Raw genomic sequence first — 26,994 nt, forward strand, 5'->3', positions numbered from 1 at the left:
AATTGGTTTTGTGGTAAGATTGGTGATGGTGCTTCTTTTTTTTGTAGCTATTGACAAATACTAAACTTTCCCAGACATTGATCAGAGATCCAGGCTTTTGCTGTGTTTTGGACAAGTTTGCTGTGACTTTGCAGGGGCAGGACATAAAGGTGGGGGATCCTGGAAGAGAATGAGATTAGCGGAAAAGCTCAAATATGAAAGTTAATCCGTGGCTTTGCCGAAAGGCAGGGTGCTGACATACGTGAGGAACTCTTCCTTGATTAGAACCTGCCGTTCCTGATGGAGCTGTCCTGACCCTCCAAAACGCTGTAACGTCTGCCTGACCTTTAAGGAGCAGAGCAGCCCTTACGTAAGGCTTCCGCTCTTGCTCTGGGTGTGTTTTATGAGCCTCCTTTTCAGCAAGAATGGAAACCATTATGAGCTTTGGGGTTTGAGTAGCCCTGAATAAAGTACTCTTGCTGGTGTATTCTGGCTGCAAGCCTTTGCCTTGCTTTGGAGCAGGCGGAGCAGAGCAAAGCCCAGTTTCAGGCTGCTGAGATTCTCAGTGTTAATATGGCTATTGCTCATGAGCCAATAACCACAAGACTTCGTGCATCTCCTTTTAAGCCTTGTGTGCACTGACTTCCTTTTTAGAGAATAACTGCAAAGGAGAATTGTTGCTTGCTTTGTGTTAAGAGGTGCCTTGAAAAGAAAGACAAGCTTGAGAAATTTGTTTGGCCCTCTACCTTATGCTAAAATCCTGTTGTTTAATCACCACAACTTTCCATGTTTAGGTAGTAAGGAAATAATTTTGATTTTAGGCTATGCAACATTTTTAATGAAAACAGGAGAAGGATTGAGGGGGGGAAAAATGGGAGGAGACATCTTTAGCATCTTAATGTCCATCTCCAGAAAAGCTCCTCTTGGAAACTTCAAATTTAGAGTTCATGTTTTTAATATATTATTCTTCCCTTTTTAATGTAGTTGCTGTGCTGGGTGGTAACAATATGCCCAGTGCTCACAACTGACAGGCCTTTCCTCTGGCTTCTGGGGGTGGAAATGACATCTGCTGCCTGGGAAGTAGCTTTCTGACTACTGGAAAGATCTGCACAAAGCACACTAATACTTCCTGGTTTTGTAGTTTGAATAGCACATTAAAAATAGTAGTGGCCCTGTTGTTAGAAGAGCAGTTTCTTAGCTGGAGCAGTCGGATGTTGCAGGTGAGCAGGGGTGTCCCTATACTGTTGGTGTTGATTAAGTCAGGAGACAGCAGAGGGGAACCTTTGTTTCTTTGTCATACATAAGAGTTGGAGCATATAGGAAAACTAATAATTATTACTTATTCTGTAAAAGGCTGTAGTGTCTCTGTCTAAAGTGACCGTAAGCCATCTGGTTTGAAATCTGTTTTGAAGCTGTTTTGGTCAGTGTGAATTATAAATTCTAGAATAAGTTATGTTCAATACCTAACCTAAAATCTCAGCTTTTAAATCCTCTTGCAATGGTCAGCTTTTTTTTTTTTTCCCCCGGAAAAAGCTGTATTTTCTTTTCTGAGAACCCCTTTCAGCCTATGGAAAGCTGAGAGTTTGGAGTTGTGCCTGTTAAATTTTACAATGTATAGCTATTATAAGAATGTAAGAGTCTTCAATATTCACCTGCTCATGGGGTCATTGCAAGTGGTATTTGTCTGCCTTTTACAGCACATATAAAGGAAATACAAAGTCTTTATAGTTCTTCAGTCATCTCCAAAGAACTGTGATTTGAGGTTTTGGGAAGCACCTGCAAAAGGAGACGTTTGATGCTCTCATGGCAGCCTGCACCCTGTTGGTTTGAAAACCTAAGGGAGATATTTTAGTCCCTCTGTGTCCCCATGAACCAGTGTCAAGTCCCAGTAGTTATTTCGGGCAAAACCCTTACTGGTGACAACAGGAATCGAGAGGGTCATGGCTTTGCCTACCTCTTCTCTTGCATCTCACCCTTCAGGTCCCATCTGAGAGCAAGGCTGCCAGGGTGGGGGTGTCTGGGGAACTCTGCTGTTGTCCAAACCATGTGTTTGTTCTAAGGACACACAGATGACTTAGTTTGCTGGTGCTATCATCATTACTGAAGTAAAGAAGGCCTGAGTGAGGCTGTCACGGTAAACACATCTTGGAGCAGCTGATCCCATCTTTGATCAGTTTGATGCTACCAGAAGAGCAGGGACAGGTATCGAATGGCAGCATGCTGCTGCTAGCACTTGGCTTTGCCAGAGATGTAGGTGATGGGTACAGATAGGGTGAAAGTAGAGCTGTCCCCTGTGATAACGTGTTGTTTCAGAAGTCTTACCCGTTGCACTTGATGGTTTTATGTCGACCTTTTTGCCTGCTCCCTTGACATCTGCTGTCAGCTTAGCCAAAAATAATTGGGAACTCCCTCAAAGTAAAGAAACGAGTTGAAAGATGCTCTGAATTCTTTGCAGCCTGGGAGGAAGCATGGTGGCTGTCTTCTACGTGGGCATTTAGCAAATCTTTTCACTGCCTGAAATAAGTGAAGTGGGTCTTAAATGAAGATGTGCTTACCTATGTTCTATAGTGCTTCCCTGTGTGTTCTTGCTGCAGGAGTATTTAGGTTTGTTAAGGGATGATCTCCTTGTCCATGCTTCCTTCCCATCACATGTGGAGGAGCCATAATTCTGGGAAAAGTCAGTGCTGTCTTCAGGCTGTGTGCTTTTTGGCATCCTGAAAGTTACAGATGTTGGGGCTTTTGTATCATAACCCTGCATCTCCAGGGAATGTCACTCGGCCACAGTAGCATCTGTGGAGGTACCTTGTTAGCTGGCCCAGTAATGGTTCAAAAACTGGAAGGTGTACCTGGGCACCTCATAGCTGTCAGCTTCCTGTCTCCTTGAGCCATGGTGCTGACAGGACACACCACTCTGATTTTTTTTGTTTTGTTTTTTGTTTTGTTCCAAAACAACAAAAGGTTTGGGTGGGTATCTCTGTTTTTACCTGGAATGAAGTGAGATGCTCAGCTTGCTTCTTTCTTGACTGGTCAGGTCAGATTTAACCCATCTTGCTGCTGGTGGTGGTAAGTGCTCTGGCAGGGCTGTGGGAATGGCAGACAGTTGAGCTCACTGGCTGCAACATCACAGTGCATTTCCAAGCCTCAGTTTCAAACCTGTGCCCTCGTTGACGGCAGGAGTGCCAGACGAGTGTGAATCACAAAATGGTGAGGCCGTGGGAAGAACATGCTAAAAAACCACCTTCCCTGTGCAATCCCAGTGCTGTAGCATTGAAAAATGAGTGTAACCTAGCTAATACATCTGTGTCGGATGAACAAAATGGTTGTAATCTTGAGTCTTGAGGAAACAGTTTGGAAGAACATTGTTTTCTTGAAATGGACTCCCTCCTTTTCTTAATTAACAGCATCTGCTGCTGTTTTGGGCTGTTCTGCAGAGGATACCAGGTTTCTTTAATTTGTGGAATTTCATACAAGTTGATGGTATCTCAGGGTGGAGCTCTTCTTTTATCTTATTGTCTGAGCATAAGATGGTCTGAAAAGCAGAACCATCAAATAGTAATCTGCACAGTGGTATGAGTGAACTGTTTTAAATATAGTTTGTCCTTGCCCCTGGCTCTGGATATAAAATAACTTTAAGATGACCTGAGAAAAGTAACTTAATTTCAGTCTTTCCTCAGCAGTGTTTGCTTCTCCACCCCTTGTGTAACCATTCAGTCCCAGATGGTATCTTGACGTACTCTGTGTAGATGATGCATACACAGATGAAGTTGTCCTTGTTGCTGTCTGCAACAGCTAATCATTATTGAATTTTATTTAGTAATTTACACCTGCCAATTAGAATCTTTAGTGTCTTCATCTGATGAGCATCTGGGTTTCAGGGAGAAGTTTACCAGGCAAGTTGGCAAACTGTGCGTATGCCTTAAAAGTGTAAGTGCACACAATTCTTTCTATTTCTGTGGTTTAGTGCTCACCCGGTAACGCAGACTGCTTGCTGATCACTTACTGTTTCCTATACAAGAGGGAGCTAAATTAGTGCCTGTGCATAGCTGGTGTGCATATTCTGGGACTTCTGGGCAGCACCCACACGTGGTAGCAAGCCAAGTGGAAAAACAGGAGGAAAGAAGACTCTATATCATCTTATAACTGTGACCTGTTTGGTGGTGTTGCATTTATTTTACTCATTTGCAAGAGTAAAACAGAGGGGAGCCATGCTATGCTCTGTATATTACTCCTAAAACAAGGATCATTTTAAATGAGCAGGCAGGATGGAAATGTCAGCCACACCTTTCCTTGCTGCTAGGGTTGGGGATTAAAGTCTGGCTTTGAAAGCATGACTAAAGCTGCATTGGCAATGTTCTGTACTGGTGATGATGCAAAATAAATAGTAGCGTCTCGAGTTTGGTGTGGGGGATGAGCGATGAGATAAACTGCACAGCACCAAGAAGGGCTAAATGATCGAGTGAATCCATATGATAAAATGATCCAATGTCTTGTTCTTTGTTGTTGCAGTACTTTACTGGCCTAGAGTGTGGACACAAGTTCTGTATGCAGTGCTGGAGTGAATATTTAACTACCAAAATAATGGAGGAAGGCATGGGACAGGTAAAATGTCAACTCGCCTATCTCATGACTTATTTCTGGAAATCCTGTGTATTGAAGAGAAGTGAAGAAAGGGGAGAATTCTTCCCCACTAAAGTTTAAAAAAATGCAAAAGAAACAACAAAGAAAACCCAAACCCCAAAGCTTCGAGGGCTGCAGTCTTTGCCACGGGTGAAGCTGGAGGGAACTACGTGGAGTTAGTGCAGGCGTCTTTGCTCTGCGTGGGAGGAATCGTGCTGTGCACAGTGGCACATCTGGGAGGGGATGATAGAGCCAATGTACTATTTTTGCTGTGGATTGTAGTGAAGTCTGTTGCCTTGGAATTCTCTGTGATGCAAAAACAGGATAAACACTGTTCCTTTTATGACCTTTTTGTTTTTTTCAGACCATTTCATGCCCTGCTCATGGCTGTGATATCTTAGTTGATGACAATACAGTTATGTAAGTATGATGAGTTGCTACCTCTTTGGCTTTCCTCTCTTTTTCCATTTTGTTGTTACTTATGTACTATTCAGATGTACTGGCTTATAGAAAACTGCATAGAGGCTTTAAGGCAGCAGAGAGGTTGGTCTTGTACAGTCTATTTGGATACCAGTATGCCTCTTAACTTCCTGTTTAGCTCTGAAAAACCCATGTCACAGTACTTGGAGGAAAGATTCCTTGACCAGTTTGGTCAGGATGACAGCAGAATAAACACCAGGCAGTCTTTCCAAACCCTATTTAACTGCTTTGTGCATTTTGTTTCCTTTGATTTATGTAGGAATTTGGGACTTCCTACCTAGGTCAACCCACTGGTTCACCAAGTCCTATAGCTATGGTTACTATGTGAGTCAGAGGAAGGTCCTGTGTACAGTCTGATGTAGGGTGTGTTTTATGCCTCCTGATAGGAAGCAGTTGACCCTCAAACATAAGACTTGATTAAGCTGGTATGTCAGCCTGTGTCACTTTGCTTATTAAGTTGTCTGGCTGTAAGATGACTGCTTGTACATGGTGGAGCAGTGAATTCCATGGGCTTCCTTCTCTCTTATATTGGGAGATGCTATTGCATGAGTAATATCCTTCATAATTCTGAACCTTGATTAAGTTCATTTTAATTTTCATGCTAAAAAGTGTCTAAATAGAAGCTTATTCTGTTACCTTTTTCCTTCCTTCCTGAAGTCTGACTCACTCTTTGATATTAATTTGCTGGTTTTTATATCAGTTGCTTTCAGACTGGTGATTTCCCATATCCCTCTGCATTACTGGCTCTATGTTAGTCATGAAGTGTAGGCTGGGTAGAAGTGGAAGTAGCTGAAATGTTTTCATGCCCTGTTGAGGGGCGGTTTATGGAGTTCAGTGGGTGGAAGCTGAACTGAAGTTGGCATAACATCTTGAGTGTCTTGATTGAGATTTTTGTTTACTGAAGTCTGAACTCAACTTGTGGTGGTGTGCACTCTTAGCAGGAAATTTCTTGAGTGTGTTCTTGATTGCAACAGTTCAAAGAAGCTGTTCAAATAGTGCATGTAAAGTAGACTAGCAGCGGAGGCTGTGGTGGTAGAGCAGCAAGGAAAGGATGGAACAAGAGGAGAACAGTGCTGGCTCTTGTTGCTGTGGCTTCTGTTGCTATCGTTTGATAGGTAGGTCTGACTATCTCTGTTTCACTTCATGGCTTTTATAGCATGGAAAACCATGACACTGGGGTGAATCTGTGCAGGCTTCAACTCCTACCGTGTGCTGTGGGATTCCCCCTTGCCTAGAAATGACAGAGATATCTGGGGTCTATGATAGCAAAATGGCATCTTGGTGGTAAAGCGAACAAGCTTCCTTTGTGTAATAAAACTATAAGTGTTTTGTGGAGGTAAAAATCCACCTTTCCCTGATCTTATGGGGATACCTGGAATGTTTGGGAGTGGGAGGTGCAGTTTTTTGCAAAAGCCTAATGCTTTCTTTTAAAAGCAAAAATGGACAACTGTGGCAATCCTATGAAATGACATGAATAAAAATGTAAGTAAGACCAGCTGGAATCTGCAACCCCTCCCATGTCCTTAATTACTCTCTTTTTGGGTCTTTTTCTTTTTACAAAGTCTCCAGCTCCAGGTTTCCAGGCTATAGGAACCTGAAATTAATGTGCAATGTATAGAGGCATCAGTTTCTTTATCCATCAGAAAATCAAAGTACATAGGTTGTTATTAATTTGCACCCTTCTTATTACTTGCCCTCAGCAAGGTAGTTTGTCTCCAAGTTGAATTATCTCCATACGAGTCCAAATTTAGCAATTCAGATGTTTTTCCTGGATTTATGAGTACTTAGCTACCTTATTGTCCATTTTCCTTGTTACTTAAGTAGGAAGGTTGAAGAGAGGGACCCCTTCAGTTCTTTCAAGACCTTCAAAGTGGCTGAAGGTAATCTGTTTCTATCCCTTGTTCACCCTTGCTAATGCTGCTGGTAATTGCTTTAACCTACATGTGAAGTTGTTGGTTTCATTAATAAGCAAGGCAGGCTGCCTTTATCACTGGTGTGTCTAATGGCCGCTGCTCGTGGGTGCAGCAGTCTGGTAGTAACCTCTCAAAATCAACCCACTCGGTGGGAATGGATGGATTTTGGGTTCCTGTATGGAACTCTCATGGAGTGCTGCCTCATTTTTAATCTTCCTTTGCATAATTGCAAATACCACTGCTGCTGCATCATGTCAGAACGTGCTATGGTCTTGGAGTAATTCCTGCGGGAGGGCGTTTGACCTCTCACATCATGTGGATTTTGCTGATTCCACCGATTGGTGTCTTTGAGGAGTTTGCAATATCAAAATGGAACACAAGTGTAAATTTTGTGGTCTGATAAAGGATTGCTGACATCTTTGGATGAATTTTGGAGATTGTGTATTTCTGAACTGAGCTGCCAGAAGAGATCAAGGGTTAAGGGTTTTTTGCAAGCAGTTTGCTTTTCCAACTTGGCTTCTTCAGTGTGGTTGCTTCTTTTATAGCTTGGATCACAGAGGAAAGTATGGTTTATGGGCCCTGGGAATGGGTTTCATCTCTTAATTGGTCTAGTTTCATTTATTGTTTGTCAAAACCCAGTAACATTCAGAGCAAAGTTTTTGAAGGTCCTGACCTGAGTGGTGCTGTGGAAGTGCTGTCAAATCTAGAGCAGGCGAGGTTGCTAACGGAGTGATTAGAGGCAGTGTGGTAAGCAAAAGACAGTGGATTACATATTCAGTGTGCTCTGGTTAGTTATGGCATTACTCTTCATTTAAATTCCAGTTCCTGATATATACCTATAATACAATAAATTTTTCAAGTGATATTTATTATGTCTAGAAGCCTAGGTATGGAGTAACAAAGTGAAATTTATAATTCATATTATAAATTCAAATTGTTTTTTCATTCTTCAGTAAGTTTCACTCCAAAATCACAGGCTTGCCATGGACATGGGCCTGATGAGATGCTTTGTCAGCTGATTTGTTTCATTTTAGCACTGGGAATTTGACTGCCACGTGCTATGTTTATGTAATAACTAGCACGTCCTTTGGTGAGGAGCTCCCCAGACTGCTGAGGGCTAGAGTTTGCGCAACATCGCATCGTCACATGCGCTGGTCTTTAATGAATGTTGGCATGATAATGTGCAGGAGTACACCTGATTTTGGCTGCACCCTAAAATGGATAATCTATTAATTTCAATATTTATACATGATATGGCCTGTATAAAGCTATTTCATGGAATGATTTAAAACAGAAATACCTCAAAGTGCATATTAGTCCAGATTTATATTTTTATATATGCAGAAGACACTTCAGCCATAACTGAAAGAGGTCTACCAAAGTTATAAACTGCACAACAGTTGTTCTGGAGTTTTTTAAAGGGATTTACTACAAAATGTGCGTGTTTAATGTAAATTAACTGATGAAATTGTGTGCTTTATTTGTTGGACTCTTCAGGAAAGGGTTTTTAAATAAAAATCCCCACGCCCGGAGGTTCAGTTCTTTTGAACTACATGAGCTTTCTGTATAATTCTGAAGCTAATATTAGAAGTTAAATACTATATTTGTAGTTTTTGTAATATAATAAATGATCTAACAAATAAATGGAGAACAAGTAAGTAAGAAAAAGTATATGCAAGTGTAGAAGGAGCAATCAAAACTGTCTATCTTAACTTAGTGGCTATGTATGGAAAAAAAGATTTTTCTACTACAATAACTTTTCTGTGTATCTTCCCTTTTCACAGGCGTCTGATCACAGATTCCAAGGTTAAATTAAAGTACCAGCATTTAATAACCAATAGTTTTGTAGAGGTGAGTTTTTTATTAGAAATTTTTAATGGCTTCTACATTGGTTTTGTCTCACGTATGTACCAAACCAGGGAAGTGAGGCTTGTTTATAACTGTAGAGCAGGGTTTTTCACTTAGTCTCTAATCAAGTGTGACTACAAGTTTGAAGGGGTTTTTTTATAGCCCTTTTAGCTACAGGTATAGTTGTAGGAAAATAGTAATAAAAATCTGCGGAACAAAAAACCTAGAGATAGAGCAAGCAGTTGTAGGTAAAGAGAATGCAAGAGCTGTTCAATATATAGGTTCTGAGGAGACTTAATATATATAGTTCTTGACTGTTACCTGAGATACTTCAGATTGAAAACCAGGAAGTCTTGTAAACAAGAACATGCCTTAAACATTTGCCATTTGAAGTAAAGCTGCAAAATACTAATAACTCTGCAACTTTAAAATTGAAATAAACTTGGAGAAAGGTGCTTTGGAAGATTTTTCTGCTGTCCCAATTTCCCAGTTGTATGTGTTCAGATTCACTGCAGAGCCCAGTATGTATATTGTTAACTGGGGTCAAGTTTTCAGTCCTTGTTTGAAGTGATGTATGCAGCAGGTTGGTTGGGTTTTTTGTTTTTGTTTTTTTTTTTTTTTTTTCTTTTTAAATGCAACGCTGGAGCTAAGCATGTGTTGCGGACTGAAAGACTGACAAAAGTAGCAATGCAGACCCGTATCTGGCTGCAGTACAGCAGGAACAGGTGATGAGGTGGTGTTCAAGGAGCGTTAGAAAGTGGTGCTTGTAAAAAGCAACAGTGTGGCGTTTGTAAAGCATTTTCAGAAAGACTGTTGCAGTGGTGGAACACAGGTGGGAGCTGCGAACAACTTGACATGCTTTTTTCCGTGGAAAGCCTTATAGCTTCATATTCTTCAAGTATTTTCTCTGGGTGAGCTATGAGGTCAGCAGAAGTATTTATGCTCCTCATTTTTCAGAAGAGGCTATTTGACAGTGAAGAGTTGACTTTATCGTATTCCTGCTTTCTTTCAGTAGAAAGAAAGTAAATGCTTAGATTGAGGAGAGAGCGCTCTTACTGCAGAGGACTGGTAAGACAGGAAGGAGTGTGACTGAAGGTCATGGTTGAAAGGATAAAAAAGGGATGAAGGGCAGGTAGCATCCTTGTGCAGCATCCTTTTTCCAGTATGTTGGTTTTTTTGCTTTATTTCTTAGTGTAATCGACTGTTAAAATGGTGTCCTGCCCCAGATTGCCACCACGTTGTTAAAGTCCAATATCCTGATGCTAAACCTGTTCGCTGCAAATGTGGACGTCAGTTTTGGTAAGAACTATCAAGTAAAAGACGCTGATACTGCTTTTTACTTACTACCTTAAGAGTCTTTAGTACGTATTGTGTAAGTCTTTATATTGGGATGTGGTTTAGATGTTGGGAGAAGCGTGGGGTAGGCTTCAAGTGGGAAGCTGGTTGCAAAGCCCATTACTATGTAGTTGTTGCTCTCTCTGTCTTGCCCTTCCTTTGACATGGAGGCAGATGCAGCTTTCACCAAGATGACCTTCTGTTGAGTGGTTTCAGATTAGGTGAGGTTCTTGACTGCAGGCACTGTAGAGAATCAAAACGTATGGAGAGAGATACCGCTCTGAAAGGGCCATGTGGGGCTTTGAGCCTTGGAGGGGTTCTTGACATGTATAATTTTTTCCTTAGGACTGGCTTTGGTCTTTCAGCAGAACGACCCAGAAGAAAAATTCCAGGTGTTAACCTAGTTAAAGTATAATCATCTGCCCTATTTGATTATTTTCCCCTTTCTTTTACTTACAGCTTTAACTGTGGTGAGAACTGGCATGATCCTGTTAAATGCAAGGTGAGCTCATCAAAGTTGTTTTCTAAATGCATGACCTGAAAAAGTTTAAAGTCAATTTATGTGCAAGACTTAGAAATGAAGCACAAGCTTTGAGGCTGTTCACATCAAGAAGCATAGTAGTTCACCTGTTTAGATGATAACGTGAGAAGAATCGGTGAAATAGCGCTGGATGCCTTCAGGATGCCTCAAAGTTGGACTTGTGAAGGAACAGTGCCTCAGCCAGATGGCGAAATGCCTGGAGGAGGAGGCTGTTACAGCTGTGACCCTCTGAAGAGGAATGAAGGTGCTTCAGGAGCGAATGCTTCACTTGACAAGCATTCCTGTACTAGGCGTTTCTGTAGGTGTTCGGTGCTTCGTCGGGCTTGTGATTTGTTGTACTGAAGGAATTAATTTGGTCCTGGGACCTGCTGCTGTGCAGCAAACTCTAGAACTGTTCATGGAGCTGTTGAATGCTGTAATGAAGCCTGGGGTCCTGTGGCCTGTGCAGAACTCGGGGACAGCTATGTTTCATGCCTTGGGGACAGAGCAGTCTGTGTTCCTAGTGATAAATGCAAAAAAAAAAAACTTCCTTGGGGAGAGGGGAGGGAAACCTCGCTGAAGGTTTAGCATGGTTTAGCTGGTCTTTCCAGGCTAGATGTGGTCAGTTTATTATCTAACAGGTGGAAACAAGCTTTTGCTTTTGTTACGTGCATTCATTTGATAAAGCCATTGCAAGTCTAAGGAAAAACTTGGCTTGACATAAAGCTGGGCATCACAGAGGGTCTGACTGCAGTTTTGGCACATCACTGTTACAATGTCCATATTATTTGGGAGTCCCATGTGAAGTTTATGTTGATTGAACTAAGAACTTAAGAACTGCAAAGTCATTGCTGAAGTGTTTGTGCTGAGTGATTGTGCTCACTGGATCAGGATGGTGCTGCAGGAAATGTCTGCAACTTAAATTAGTTGTTGTTTGCACTGCTTTCCAACACCAACACCCCCCCCATATTCCCGTGAGATTGTATGTATCTTACCTTAATGTAAGCAGCTGTCTTGGGAACATTTACAATTCCTCTATTTAAATATAACTTGTTTCTTCATTTTTCTAACAGTGGTTAAAGAAATGGATTAAAAAGTGTGATGATGACAGTGAAACTTCTAATTGGATTGCAGCAAACACAAAGGTGAGGGTTTTTCTCATATTTTATATAGACTTATCAGATGAAAAAGAAAGCCCAATTTCTCTGTACTAGGATTATTTTTCTGTTGCATGTCATTAGTTAAGAGCAAGCCTTAAAATCCACAGTACACTGAAGTACTCTTGTTTGAAGAGCAAATAGGTGTTACTGCCTTCAATCAGGTGAGGTTCTTTGGGTTAAGTGGATTTGGCTCTTGGAAGAAAGAGTTAATTGGGGACCCAAAGGAAGCTCAGGTTTTAAGTCTGGGCTCCTGTCTGGCACTGATGACTTCCCTAAGCAAATCTGTGCCTCACTCCAAGCGTGTGAAACATGTTAACACCACCCGTGGCTTGATTTGGCTGTGATAATTTACATCTGCCTTTAAATCCCCTGGGTTGGCCTCTTGAGGAGTTGTTCATTTCCGCTGGGCAGGATTCCAGATAGAGACTGGCAGAACAGCTGTTAAGATTTTATTATGTAAATGTCTTCGTTTTAGCTAGCTCAACTTTGCCTGAAACTTCAGCATTTGTTCAGTTTGGGATGAATTAAAACAAAGGTTGGCATGGTGGCGAGAAAACAAAAGCAGCAGATGCCATGGGGGGGAGTTAGGAGCAGACCTGGGTCTCATGACTGCTGAGCCAGGAGGGTGGAAGAAGGTGGGGAGGGTGTGAGGAAATGGCTGCTTTGTTTTCTTAGCTCTGTTGTGTAACTGGTTAATGGTATTGTTTGCAGCAGTGGCTGCTTCTTTCTGGGGCTGGCTGTGTGTTTTTCATTGAACTGGAATGTTGCATTATGGTGAAAGCAGAAACACCCATGAAGCTGAAATGCATAGTTAAAATCAGGCTGAAATTGGGCAGTCTCGGCTGCTTCTTCCTTATTTGTGGGCCGAGGCTTGTGTGGTCCCTGCTTGGAGGCTGAACGTTGCTCAATAAAGTGAACTTGGCTTTCTCTGGGGTGGGTGTGTTCAGAGATGCATTGTGACTCCAGAACTGAACGAGATTTGTTCCAAGTTTGCTTGGTCTTCAGGTATTGCTTGTATTAAACCTGAGGAAGAGTAGCCAAATAGCTTGGAAAGAGCTGAGTGTAAGCACATGCAAAGCAGCTTGTAGCCTTGGGTATCAAATATTTGGGATGTCAGAATGGCCGCAGCCCTATTTTGCCTGTGACAAAGCCCTCAGGAGCAGATGAGGAGCTGCTCCTGCCCTTCGGGGGTGTGATCTTGGCGATGGCCTTTGGGTTCCCCATCTTCTACCCGCCCCTCCTTTGGCATGTGTTGCTAAAGACCAGGATCTGAGCTCTCCTTGCTGGGTTTTGTTACAATCAAATGTTAAGCTTTCCCTTACTGGATTCTGTGCCCATTGAAAAGGCTGAAATGGTATACGCCTGTGTATGTAGATGAAACGTGAATAAAGTGCCACCACCAATGCTGGCTACTGGAAATAGGAAGCTACTCTTCCTGTCTGAAAAGGAGACAACGTCTGCTTCTGCAGCTTGCTTGCCCAAAGACTTAAGCATAGACAGAATTATTGTGAAGAGAGAAATTTATTATTTTTTTTTTAACCAGGATCTAGACTTTGGCTGGTAGGAGCCATGCTAGTGGTTGGGCTGATGTTTAAAGCATAGCTCAGAATGTCAGAAATAGTATTGAATGGCTGGAGTAAGAAGACTTTATTTTTTTTTTTGGTGGGAAACACCCATCCAGAGGTGAGGTGGTGAAATGAATATGGCCAAGCCATGCTGGCATCAGCCCAGCTTATCTGTTAGTTCCTGTAGTCTGGTGTCAGCAGCAGAAGAGCCGTTGTCCTTGAACATCACTGTCTAAGCTACTTCCTCTAATACCATACGAGACGCTCCTACAGCAAGAAAATACTTTGGAGCCCAGGCTGTACAGCAGTAACAGGAAGAAAAATAACATCAGGGTAATTACACCAGACACTTGAGCAAGCCAACTGTCCTGGAGTCTTATGGTATCCATATCAATTGAATTAACTGAAGGACAATATTGCAATTCTTCTCTCTCCAAACTGACGCTAGATTCAATTGAAGGGAAAGTTGGCAGGAAACGTAACCCACCCCTCATAATGATCTCTGCCTTCTTGTGGGCAGCAAGATGTGGAAGGTGATAATTTCACACTGCTGTAATGATGAAGCGTGAGCAGCACTGGCTGCTGGAACATGTGCAATCGGAGCTTTGCAGCCTCCGGAGAACCGGATCGGCCCAGAGCTGTGGGGCTGCCAGCCACCACCTCCTCTTGTCTGATTTGCCCGTTGGCCCTTGGCCAAAGGCACGGAGAAACCCAAGTGCCTGTCTGACAGTGACACAGTCCTGCTGCTGTTCAGAGAGGAACCAAGTAAACTCTTTTCCTGCTGTAGCGTGAAGCTGTAGCGATACACTGGGAAAGGATTGCACAGCTGGAGTGCGCACACATCTGCCCTTACTCTCTGTGCTATTTCTAGCAGGAAAACAGGGCACTTGTGTTTGGGGAGGGATGTCTTGTGCCTTCACAGCTGTTCGCTTCAGCGACTGCAAGTCAGAGCCTAAACTCTGTGTCGAATTTCTTCATTTTGAAGAGCATAGAAGGGAATCAGATCAGGTACCATCAGATGCAAAACTCCCTATTTTCAGTGGAAAAAACGCTCCGAGTAATTAAATTGCTACTATGGTCTCCAGTGTTGTTTCTAGCTTTCCAAAAGTGCTTTCTCAAGTCCTCCAAGCATGATGCTGAGCTGCAGTCCTGTCCCATGTGGTCTCCATTCAGGGAAGAAAACTTCCTGTCTTAACAAGATGAAGGTATAAGGGAAAAATACCATACCTCCTGCAACGTGGGCTTGAAAACTGGGTAATCCTTCGCAACAGGAGACTGAGATACATTTGTTCCAGCTTGCTCTGGGAGACAGAATAGGAAAGGAAAATGAGGCAATTGTTGTATGAGAGAATAGAAACGTGAAACCCAGCTGAATTTGTTTCTGTACACAAACTGGAGTGATGTGATGTGTTTTTTGATGAATTATGTAGAATGGTCCAAATGAAAAATGAGATTTGAGTAGCAAGTTCTGTGGTTTCCTATATATATATATTTTTTTTTTACATTCATTTATTTGCACTTACGAGACCTGTACTAAATTCTTTCTACTTATACAAAAGATACAGCCTTTGCAGCAGAGTGTGCTGGAGTAGATGGCCTTTTACTTAAACTAAGCTACTTTCACATATGAGTTCAGCTTAACTAATTTAAATTTAAGATAAAGTAATACAAGGTCTTTATCAAGCCTTTAATTCTCAGCCTTCTTGTGGAGAAGGGCTGAACAGTCCAATGTTTTGCACTCTTCTTTTTTCAGTTTGTTGTACAAACTCCGTTCCTAAGTAGTCCCTTTCTTGAATTAAACGAGGCAAGTTTCAGATGTTGGAAATAAAGAAACGACACAGATCCATTACTTTTGTTAAGTGGACATTCAAAGGAGTAAGAAATATAGAAAATTTGGATTTGTACATTTATTGTGGGCTCTTAAGGTGTATCAGGACTGTCTGAAAGGATCCTGAAAGAAAGAGAGGGGAAACTGGTTTCAAACCTGACTTCCAGTGATGTTAATCTTTCTGCATCTTAGAATGCTAAAGAACAACAGATGCTAACGGTGCTGATCTTCACCCAAGGCACTCTTGGGGGTTTTTTTGTTGAAGTTAAATTGGTGTTAATGAAAGTTGTTCATCTGATACTAAAAATGCCGCTGCCTCACTGCTTTTGGCTCCTGGCATGTCACCATCTCGTTATCTTCTGGGCTAGACAGGGCTTGAATGCCTGATTTTCTTCCTCCAAAAAAGCTATTGGCCGTTTTTCTCCTTTAAGCGAGATAAAATGGCACAAACCCAGTTCTGTTCTTTTTCAGGTCACTTTTTAATGTCTGAACATGTGCTCCCTCTGTACTTTCTGGAAGTCCTACATTTGTTCTAACGCGTGGAGGTTCTGGCAGCCTGCTAGATCCTCCCCGAGCCCCAGCATCGAACTTTACTCTTTCATTTCTCACCAGCGCAGTTTCGTGCCAGAGCTGTGAACAGCATCTTTCCTAAGATGTCAAAGTGCCATCTCTTCCTCTCAGATGAGCAAGTGTTTAAAATACCCTGCTTTGCTCAATGACTCTAGGTGTTGTCATGGTGTACTATTTTGCGCTAACCATAATTAAGTTCAGTGTTCTTGGATTTTGTTGAAATGCATTTAGAAATCCCTGTGGTGTTTGAGGATTTTTTTTTTTTTATAGCATGGGTTTATGGGTGAAAGTGTCACTGTGAACGTGGCTGGGAGGCTGATGTACACCAGTTGCCTCCAGGAGTTCCCAGAGAGGACTAATCTGTTTCACCTGCCCTGAAATATGAAATATGTTTCTAGTCAGCCTCCTGTTCATAAAACAGCAGCTGAGGTTTATGGTGTTTTATGTACACGCAGCCTTTTACGACAAAGCAGGGATTGTTCTCCTTTGCCAGGTTTGCCCAGGCTTTTGTTTCAAAGTGCAGCATGTAAGCACAACACCGAATTGTTTAGAGTGGAACAATGTTAATGAGGTCACTTCTGCATTGTGGCATGACAGATAACGTGCAGAATAATCTACCGGTTTAGTAATTTGATTTGCTGGCTATTATGTTGTTGCGTAGCCGTAATTCTAAATAAGATCTTCCTTCCCTATCCTCCTTAATCTATAAACCTCTCCCACTCATTGCGTTGGTGGCTTGAGTAGTTGCTGCTTTTTTCTTTCCGCTGGTGTTCAGCATTTCTTTAGTATGTTCTTTTCATGGCTTTTCCTTAATTTTTAATAATATTCAACCTTTACACTTTTACACAACTTCATGGATCTGTATAGCTTACTGTGTAATCTGTCTTCCCTGTGCTTTGCTTGACAGGCATATAAAGGCTTTAAAAGGATGGCATTCCCTGTAATAAAAGGGCTGTAATTAGGGTCTTTTTGTTCTAATTTGCATCACAGGGCTAGAAGCCCTAAGCGCCATGTGGTATTGAGACACTGAAGAGCTTGGTCTCATCCTCAAAGACAGGAGAGCAGAATTTCAGTGCTCCTAATTGAGCCGAGCTGCAGATGAAGGTGGCCCCACATCCTCGTGGTGTGGACGTGCCCCACTGCACCTCTCCCAGCTTCGTAGGTTACCTGGGAACTCTTTTCTCTCTTCTTCCAGTTGTGGGATTTTCCTAAGCAGGAGTGATTGCTGCAGCTGCTTGGATTAGCTGCATCTTCCATCGCGGCACACAGATGTCGGCGTCTCATCAGATGAGAGGCGTTTGGAAGAAACTGCATCGCTCTGCGACCACCATCTTCTCTTGAAAAACCACTCGTCGTTGTGTGCCCCAGGGCCAGCGTTTGAGTGACAGGGGAGCTGTGTCGTGATGTGTCGGGGTGCAGTGCCACTGTTCATATGTGTTAGCACAGTGCACTCTGGCTGATGAGCACGTTGAGCAGCAGTTGTGGAGGATATCAATGGGATAAACCTGAATTTGGGTCCTGAGGTGTTGGTGCAGGATTGGAAGAGGGAGGAGAGCTGCCTGGAAAAAGAAAATAGATACTGCTCTGGGTACTGCGCTCAAGGGAGAGACCATTTTTGACTGAAGTTCACAGAACTGCATTGACTAATTGGGAACAAACTTACGTGGCTGAGTACCCATCCTGTGGACACCCAAGAGGACACGTTAATGTTGTCCCCCCAAGAGGGCCAGCAAGGGAGCTACTGTGCTTCGTTCACTCTGTAGTAAGTTACTCTGTTGTAGGATAAACACAGGTGATGGGGAGGAAGACAGGTCTGGAAAAATCCCCATATGTGCTTGCTTGCTGCTGGAACCCATCGGAGTAACAACCAGCCCAAAAAAACCTGAACCAAACCAAATAAGCAGTGAGCTAGCATGTCGTGTACTGACAGAACATGAGGATGGGATGAGAGGTGCAACTGCATAAAGAAACATTCATTGGAGCTACTGGAGTAGTTCGCCAAATCTGGGGAATCTTTTTATTTACAAGACAAACCTGGTGTCCTGGTTTAAACCTGACTGGCCGGTGGCCAAACACCATGCAGCCGCTTGCTCACCCTCCCCTGGCCTGGGGCTGGGGGAGAAAATGGAAGGGGTAAAGGTTGAGATCTCAGTCATAAGTTGAGATAAAACCAGTTTAATAACTGTAGTAAAATAAAACAATAACAGAAAGTACAAATGGGTAATGTGCAATGCGATTGCTCACCACCTGCTGACTGATACCCAGCCCGTTCCCGGCTAGCGATCCCAAAAGTATCAACATCCTGCAATTGCAATCCTGGAAGCGAGAGAGAACCTGCCTCCTTTATATACTGAGCATGGCGTTACATGATATGGAATATTTAATTGGTTAATCTGGGTCTGATGCTCTGGCCATGCTTCCTCCCAGCTTCTTGTACACCTGTGTACGGGCAGGACATGGGGAGTTGGAAAGTCCTTGATCTCTTGGCAACAAGTGAAAACATCAGTGTATTATCAGCATTCTTCTCATACCAAATCCCATACTGAATCCAAACCACAGTACTAGTCTAGCTACGAAGACGAAAAATTAACTCTACCCCAGCTGAAACCTGGCCTTCTGGGTACAAACTGAGCATTGTTGTCTTACTCAGGCCAAGGCCTGGTTGTGACCTGTCGATGGGAAGGGAATGCTGCCCCTTCCTGGCTGAACAGGAGGGCAGTACTCCAAACAAGTGCTGTAATAGCATCTCCTTTCAAAGGAATGGCTCCGGAAAACCTTGCTGGTTGTGTGGGATGTTGCCTGTTTCTGTCCAGTCCTTAATCCTTTCCCTTCAGGATCAGGACGTAGGACCAAAGCAGGACTTTGAAGAGGAAGAAATGATGGCAGTACTCAAGCAGAATGCTCTGCCAGTTGCTGGGGAGACCAGAATCATGAAATTATTTAGGTTGGAAAGGAATGTAGTGTTGTGCAGCCCTGCAGCTCGAAGCAACGATAGCCTCAAAGTTAGGGAAAGCTGCTGTAATGAGCCTTATTTTTCATCAGTGCTCAGGTCTGCAAAGTTGCAATCATCGGGAAGCAAAACTAACTGAAAGCAGTTTAATAATGTTGGCCTAAAAGAAGTTGCAGTCCCTCGTGTCTTCCCCCTTGTCTCTTTTTTCCCTTGTAACCTGCTTTCCCTTCCTGCAGACATCCTGCCCTGCCGCGGGAAGCACCACGTCTGACATCTGGAGACCGCATTGGTCTTCTGCACCTCCTGAGCAATCTTCTGCGTACTTGGTCTGCAAATTCTCCTGTCTCTTACAATACAAATAGGCAAACTCATATGAAAATGTTGTAGTAGTTGGGACACTTGGAGTGAATGTACAAGAACGTGTTGGATTGTGTCCTATATAAAAGTTACAGACTGATTCAACATGTTAGATTCTTCCTTTATTGAGAGTTCATCTGAATGCCAGACTAGGAAATGGTTGCTCTGGTTAATAAGCAGTAAAGATGTGTTCCTAACTGAGGAGGGAATTTTACACACTTCTGGCCCAAAAGCTGCAGCTGATTTTACATGAGTGTCGATTACTTGTTTGGATGTGTTATTGCCTTCCAGATAAAACTGGCTCCTGCAAAAACTTCATAAATGCTGGTGTGGTTGTGTGATGAGCTGGACTGAGGAAGTGATCCAGGCTAAAATTTTTTTGGTTTTATTTTGTTTTTTTTTTTCCTCTGAACTTGCTGCTTGATTTTAACCTGGTGTGTTCCTTGGCCCAGCTCTTGTGCAGCTGCATTGTGTCCTGACACAAGAGAAGTGTCACAGGGACAGGAGCAAGTGGCAGAAGAGAGTTGAACTGGCTTCCTTTGCTCATAGAGGCAGCTTAGTATGTTCTTGCAACCTCGGTTTTGTGTACTCATTGGGATAGTACAGAAATAATCTTTCATGCTCTACATGAGTTGAATATCATTTTAGGAAGCGGCCATATGCTGCTGATACATGAGAATGATATTGGTGTTACAAAAAAAACAACCTATTCCCCAAAGATTTCCTGGTGCAGTGCTGCTCTTTGATATCCTCATATTTGTCAAAGACCTCACACCTGAAAGGGAAAAGCCCCATGTGGGCTTTTGTAGAAAAGTCTTCAGTGAGGTGTCACATGAAGGGGGAAAAAAGGGACCTGATGGGAAATGTGGAAATGCCCCAGGAGGAGAAGTGTCTTTTTAGCTGACAGGAGCTTCTTTGAAGCGCGCTAGATTCTTGCTGCATGTTTTCAGATATTTTTTTGGATGGCATTTTACAACTGCAGGTGTCTTGGATTGATAACAGCATGATACTGGCTCACTGTTAGGCTTTTTCAGTTTGAGTGCTGAAGTGGACCAAACACTTGATGGTGAGGAAAGCCAGATGCTTTCCCCTGGGCTGTTACAGCCCATCACTACTGCTGTGATTTTGGAGAAGGTCATGAAATTACCCATCCAGTGTACCACTGTGATAGCAACATAGATAAAACGCGTTATTCCTTGGGGTTTTTTGCTATCTAGCTCCTCCAACTTTGGAAATATTTTAGGGCCTGACTCGGAAGAGGGTCTCTGATCAAAGGGAAGCAGTAAACCACGTATTTCACTTGATGTGCTGTCTCTTACTGCCATGGGAACCCTTCTAACTTGTCGTCAGGGCTGTTGTGGGCTCTGTGCTCTCCCTGCTAATGGTGCTCTCTGTCCGGTGAACAGGAATGCCCGAAATGCCACGTCACCATCGAGAAGGACGGGGGCTGCAACCACATGGTCTGTCGGAACCAGAACTGCAAAGCCGAGTTCTGCTGGGTGTGCCTGGGCCCCTGGGAGCCCCATGGATCTGCCTGGTGAGTTCAGGAGCGTGCCTTGCTGGAAGGTGAAGAAGCCGTGATGCAAACGGCATTGATTTTGGACTGAAATCTGTGGAATCGATGTCCCTGTTACAGGTACAACTGTAATCGCTACAATGAGGATGATGCAAAGGCAGCAAGGGATGCACAGGAGGTGAGTCCATAACCTTTGGTGGTAAGGGAGCTCACCAACCCTGGGGCGTGCTTTCTGTAAACCTATAAATCAGCTCTGAAGAATTTCCTGGATTTGGGCACAAATTCAAAAGACAGTTAAATTCCCCCGCAGCTTTTGGACTCTTGCTTTGTGCCAGAAAAAAAATGTTCAAAGCCACTTTAACCCAATTTGAAGAACATGTTAACTCAGTTGTTATCTGTCATGCTGCCTTGCCTGTTTTATAGCAGCTCTTCACTTGAAGTCATCATAACGCCGTGGGTCTGGGACAACAAGCCTCACATCCTTTATGAAATGCTCTTTACTGCAAAGTTCTTAATGTGAATCCTGAGGTGTTTAAACACAGCAGACCTTTTGAATGTAAATAAAATAGACTGCTGTCGTTCCAATAGCTATATTTGGAGGCTTGACATAGAAGAAGTTGCAGGTGAAGTTGCAGCTACATTAAACTGTTTTGTGAATATGGGTAGAGCCTAAACCCTTCTGAATGAGGAGGGATTGCATGCTGTGTGCTGCAGCTTGCAGAACTCCATTTCCTGCATCTCCGTCAAAGTGCTGTCATAGCCAAGAACCAAAGTATTTCCTGCAGATAGGAATGGCTTTGGCTGATACATGCTACGTTTGTGCTTCCACAACATACAAGTTTAACCATGCTCGTGTTGTCATTTTTTTACAGTTGATGTCAGTGAGAAGAAAATAAGGTTAATGGCTGTGTATTGAGTCATCTTGGTTCTCTTCTACTACTTAGCACATGGTGTCTTTTCCCGCTTTATAATCAGTGTGGCCTAGGCAACCTAAGGTTGCCCTCTTAACACAAGCACAGTAATTATTTAATTAGAATTCCTTATTAGCAAAAAATTTAAAAAAACCCACCCCCTGCTTCTCACTTGTTTGTCATGACACTGGAAGCATTTAAGTCCTGTAACTTGAATTCAGAGGCTGAAATTCAAAACTTACCAGGCTTTAGCAATGCGATTCTAATTACTTTCAAGGTTGGGAGTGAGGATGTCACAGCTGTGCTAGGAAGTCCCCTGCATGACAGCGAACTGCCGTGGGTCTGGCCTCTTAACCCGGACGTTGTGTGGAAATAACAGTGCCACACAAAGCGGCGCCATCAAAGTCTGGCCAACGGGAGAGGAGAGGAAACACTCTTGGAAAGGAAGCTTGTTCTCAGGATCAGGAAGAGCCTCCTGAAGGCTTTATTTCTCCTGTAGCCATTACTTTGTTTTAACTATTTGTTTTCTTTTTCCCTAATGGGAATTAACACAGCGATCCAGAGCAGCCCTGCAGAGGTACCTGTTCTACTGCAACCGCTATATGAACCACATGCAGAGCCTGCGCTTTGAGCACAAGCTCTATGCTCAGGTGAAGCAGAAAATGGAGGAGATGCAGCAGCACAACATGTCGTGGATCGAGGTGCAGTTCCTGAAGAAAGCAGTCGACGTCCTCTGCCAGTGTCGTGCCACACTCATGTACACTTACGTCTTTGCCTTCTACCTCAAAAAGAATAATCAGTCCATTATCTTTGAGGTAGGAGAAAACATGGTTGTCAAGGGTTCAGCTTACAAAGCTAAGCGAAATAGAGATTTAATGCTTGGAGAAGCTCTTATCCCCAGTTTTACTAAGTGAGTCTGTCTTAATATTCTGTTGCGCAAAAGTTAGAGGCCCTGCTGGGCCTCATGTAGCATTGTCTGCTGGAGGACAAAGTTACAAGGTGCTGCCCTCTAAAACAGGAAAGGGAGCAATGTTCTGTCTTGAACTGGCAAAGAAGGCCTTAAATCTGGGATTTTGACTTTCCCTGGTGTGGCTTTTTTCCAAGGGCACTACCATTAAAATTGCACTACCGTTAAAATTGTCCAGTCTGCTTCACAAGTGACACTGTATTGACTGATGATGATTTAGAGCAGTCCTTTGCTGGTCTTTGTGCAGAACTGAAGCAGAATGCTTCCCTGCTGCATGCTCAGCAAAGGGTGCACAGAACTACTGAGCAGTAGCGAAAGCTGTGCTCTGATGCTGCTGTGCGTGTACCAGGAGTCAGTAAAGGCTCTGCCAATGATGGTAAAAAAAAATAGAGACAAGGGGCAGAATGGGAGATGAATTGTCTTGTACCGCACTGTACCACTAGTAAGGAAAGGATTTTTTTTTTTAGGCTTGCCAGAATATTGCAGATTGAGGGAGACGTAAGACTTGCGGGTAGATTCTTTTATGATCAAATGAAGAAATTTCAGCTTTTTCAACCTTGATGCTCAGAGCAGATTACTAGAGTGTCACACAGTGCATATCTAATCCTGCTTTTTTTCAGCACTGATTTCAGATGAAGAAAAAAATATCTTCCTCCTTTCCCCCAAAATACTCCTTTTTTCTTTTTTTTTTTTCTTTCTTTGTCTTTGCAGAATAACCAAGCAGACTTAGAGAATGCTACAGAGGTGCTTTCTGGGTACCTTGAGAGAGATATATCCCAAGATTCGCTGCAAGACATAAAGCAGAAAGTACAGGATAAGTACAGGTTTGTTTTTAAATAATTCTCCATCTCAAAGCTGCCCGAGTACCTGTATTGCCATCCTGTGTGACAAGTAGTGGCACGTGTACTTGCCAAGCTACAGTTTTCTCCAGAGTCATGTCCCTGGGAAGCTGTTTGCTGTTGGCCTTCTGCCATACATTGTGATGATCAGCTGGTCCCTGGGCATCTGAGAACAGCAGCGGCGGTGTCCCGCGCCAGCCCCTGACAACATCAGCGGTGAAGCCCTCACACATATGCTGGCAGCATGTTTTTGTGCCCCTGATGTGACCAGCTCTCAGGGGAGGTGGCAGCCTGCAGGGAGAGACTCCCAACTCTGCCTTGCATCTGCTCTGCTGAGCAGTAGCTAGAAGATTCAATCCAGTAATGAAAAAATCTTGTGGCCAAAAGCAATGGCTGTTCTGCACGGAAGGAGCATGTGGGAATGGCCAGGACCAAGGTGGGACCTGCATAGCGAAGGCCAAAGAACAGGGAGTGGCTTTGTTGTTCCAAGCTGACAGCTTTGGCCCAGGATGAGTTTCCATAAGAGAGCAATCAGCTCTTTTATTTATCTGTTGGGTCCATTTGTGCAAAAAGTGGGTGTAGTAAAGCTGTCCTTGAAGAAGAGGGAGAGAGCAACCTGCCCAGGCAGGGAGGAGAGCCGAAGGACCAGGGTCCAGGTGACATAAATGCCAGTGCTTTTTACAGTCCCAGGGGAATGGCTTCTGCACAGTGGAAAAATACAAAGCTGTAAATGCAGATGAGTCACAGGATTATGGCTTGCATTTTTGAGGCATTTTGCCAAAGTTACCGAATTTGTTATGCCTAGCTTGGAGCAGGGGGAAGCCGAAGTAGGGTGAGCCGTAGTGACGCAGGGACTCTGGGCAGTGGAAGTAACCATTAAGCTTTGGTGGGCCTGTGGCCTGTTCTGCCGTAGTCTGGCAGCACTGCTGGGGCTGAACAAGATTTGCCAGACCTTCTCTTTTGAGACATTTTGTAACTTAGGCTTTAAGACCACCTTTAAGTTGGTATCTTGGCTCAAGCTGCCTGTTCACTTAAGCCCTCTGCAATTGGATGCTCTTCTAGGGATGGTAACAGCTATCCAGAAGAAATTAAAACCTAATATAGCCTCAATTGCCTGGAAACATAGTATCCCAAACCTGCCTTCATGTTTCTGGGAAGAAAGTATGCATCTGTCAAGCCCACGCAGGTCCCTAATTAACTAGTTCAGTCATGTCTTAAGTCCTGCACGGTGCTCTTTGTGTACTGGTTCCAGCGCACTGATGCAAGACTGGGGCCAAGGATGTTATCAAGGTGGGTTTAAAGAGCTCTGGGAAACTGCAAGAACTGACCTCCTAGCTAATTTGGTTTCAGCTGTTTTGATCTCTTAATTTGCAAAGACATTTCTAGAAAACAGGATTAAACCCCCACCACCAGCAGCAAAATAACTGAAGTTGGGAAAGCAAGAACTGTGAATGTTTGCTATCACATGCTTCCGAAAATCAATGGGACATTGTGTACGATGATTTCTGTTGCAACAGCTGATAGCAGGGAGAAGAGCCAGAACAGTTTTATTCAGATAAATCTGTTGGTCTGATCAGATACTGAATGGTAGCAGCATAAGAGCTGCGGGTTAAGGTGAGGAATTTCTGCCTACGTGTTGGCATGCCTTGTGATCCAGGATAGCTTTCTGCTCAGGTCTCCTGCTGGGACACTCCTCCTGTGCACCTCACTTTAGCGAGCAGAGGGATGTTTGGCCACTGCCGAGCAAGCCAGGTTCCCAGCTGCCAGAGCCCCTCAGATGCCGTCCTGGCCGCTGCACGTGCCCGGAAACTGAACTGCAGAAATCCCAGCAGGAACCAGTAACTCAGCAGTCAGCTCCTGGGTTCCTGTTTCTCACGTTACAGCGCACTACTGCGGGCTGGGTGCTGCTGAACCACGGACCGGCAACACAGCTGCACCTGGGGCCTTGGGAGCTCTTAGGCTTGTCCCTCATGTGCCTAAAGATGATGTAGACTTCAGCATCGCCGCTGGAAGGGGTTTAATCCAGAAATGCCTGCTGCTTATTTATAATTTACTCTTGGAACCTGAATACTTTAAATGTTTCTCTGCTTTTTATCTTTTTAGTTGGGTAACGCACCCGAAATGAACATGGCATCTTTTGATATGTTCCTATGATATCACTTTTCCTCAGTATCATTGATCCTGGTAGGACTGTGCCTAACTCTGGGATCAGTTTTATTTGCAGCTTTGTCTGTTTAAATGAGCGTAGGTGGGAAGATTCTGCAGGGTGTAGTGCCCCTCTGAGACCCAGGAGTTGCAATGCGAGGTAAAACTTGCACTCCAACCAGACCACTAACCCTTTTTTGTAGCCAGTGTGACTGCTTCCATCTCCACTGGGATTTTGGAGGGGAGTAAAACCGGGTCAGCGCTCCCGAGGCTTTGCCCAGCTAGCTCCTGGATTTTTGTTGTCCTGATAACGGCTCAGAGTAGGCACCAGCCCGTGTTTGAGGAGAGCTCCGTCCCATTTCGGGTGTCACTGCTGACCCGTACTCTGGCTTTTGCAGATTGCAGCCGCTGCTTCTTCCCTTTTCTGTTATTAAAGGAGGTTTCTCAGCTGTAGGGGCTTTGGGGATACTTTTGCATGGGAAACTCTAAATTTGCATGCTGTTTTTTCAGCCGGGGACCTGGAGTGGAGTGACTGGAGTAACTGAAGTCTTAATTAGAGCTGTTAACAGGCTACAAATACAAAGTCCCTTCTCGGGGGAATCTCCTCTTTCGGAAGTGAGGCTTAATGTAGGTTTGCGTTACGCGATGCTGGGGATGAGCCGTGGTTCCTAACCTGCCTCTTCTGTGCTGTTCCTCTTTGGTGCAGATACTGCGAGAGTCGACGAAGGGTTTTGTTGCAGCACGTGCATGAAGGCTACGAGAAGGACCTGTGGGAGTACATTGAGGACTGAGACTGGCCCCGCATTAAAACGAACTCTGAAACCTTTACCATCTAGAGTGCTCATGCGATTCAAATCAAACACACACAAGGCGCTACCTACGCCTGTTACACCGCTGGTCTGTAGTACCGGGATTCTGTTTTGTTAACAGAAAATTTAAGTAAATTATATTGTAATAAAAAAAAAAAACAAAAACAAAGGTAGATAAACCATTGTACAACAGTATTCTAGGCGGCCAATAAGTGTGACAGACGCACTAAAAAAAAAAAAACCCTCCAACTTTAACTTGTAACGTAGCTTCATTCTCCAAGCCGACTCCTTTTTCTTTTCTATCTTTCTTTTCCTGTGTGTAGTACAGATGAAATTTAAACCAGTTTCTTGACACTGCTTTTCATGTCCAAACCAGCCATTTTGATGTACTTTGGTAAGGGGGGATGGCTCTCCCGCCCCCCTCCTCCTCTCTGACACCCAGGTACACGGATGAATGTCGATTGGCTCATTGTAAAGATGATTCTTGGGGAGGGGAGGAGGGGGGGTACACAGCAAGGAAAAAAAAAAAAACTTTGTATATGACTTTTAAAACAAAAAGAGGACAACACAGTATTTTTCAAAGTTGTATATAGCGCATATGCATGGACAAAGAGCAAGCGTGGCACGTGTTTGCATAATGTTTAATTACAAAAAAATATTTATTCTTTAAAAATCTTCAAGATTA

The 26,994-nt window shown here is 43.5% G+C and overlaps 1 protein-coding gene across 1 annotated transcript in view; it reads left to right on the forward strand.

The window, feature by feature from the left end:
* The window catches only part of ARIH1 (ariadne RBR E3 ubiquitin protein ligase 1), a 64,226-nt gene extending 37,232 nt beyond the window's left edge, over positions 1–26,994 (forward strand). Inside the window, exons 4-14 of the mRNA XM_074879971.1 lie at positions 4,486–4,578; positions 4,961–5,016; positions 8,774–8,840; positions 10,030–10,136; positions 10,632–10,674; positions 11,766–11,837; positions 20,529–20,659; positions 20,759–20,816; positions 22,104–22,364; positions 23,228–23,340; positions 26,207–26,994. Of these exons, the coding sequence (XP_074736072.1) occupies positions 4,486–4,578; positions 4,961–5,016; positions 8,774–8,840; positions 10,030–10,136; positions 10,632–10,674; positions 11,766–11,837; positions 20,529–20,659; positions 20,759–20,816; positions 22,104–22,364; positions 23,228–23,340; positions 26,207–26,291 (1,086 nt within the window). The 3' untranslated portion in view covers positions 26,292–26,994. The remainder of the gene's footprint in view (positions 1–4,485; positions 4,579–4,960; positions 5,017–8,773; positions 8,841–10,029; positions 10,137–10,631; positions 10,675–11,765; positions 11,838–20,528; positions 20,660–20,758; positions 20,817–22,103; positions 22,365–23,227; positions 23,341–26,206) is intronic.

The sequence above is a fragment of the Strix uralensis genome, chromosome 11 (assembly GCF_047716275.1).
Source record: "Strix uralensis isolate ZFMK-TIS-50842 chromosome 11, bStrUra1, whole genome shotgun sequence".
Classification (NCBI taxonomy): Eukaryota; Metazoa; Chordata; class Aves; order Strigiformes; family Strigidae; genus Strix; species Strix uralensis.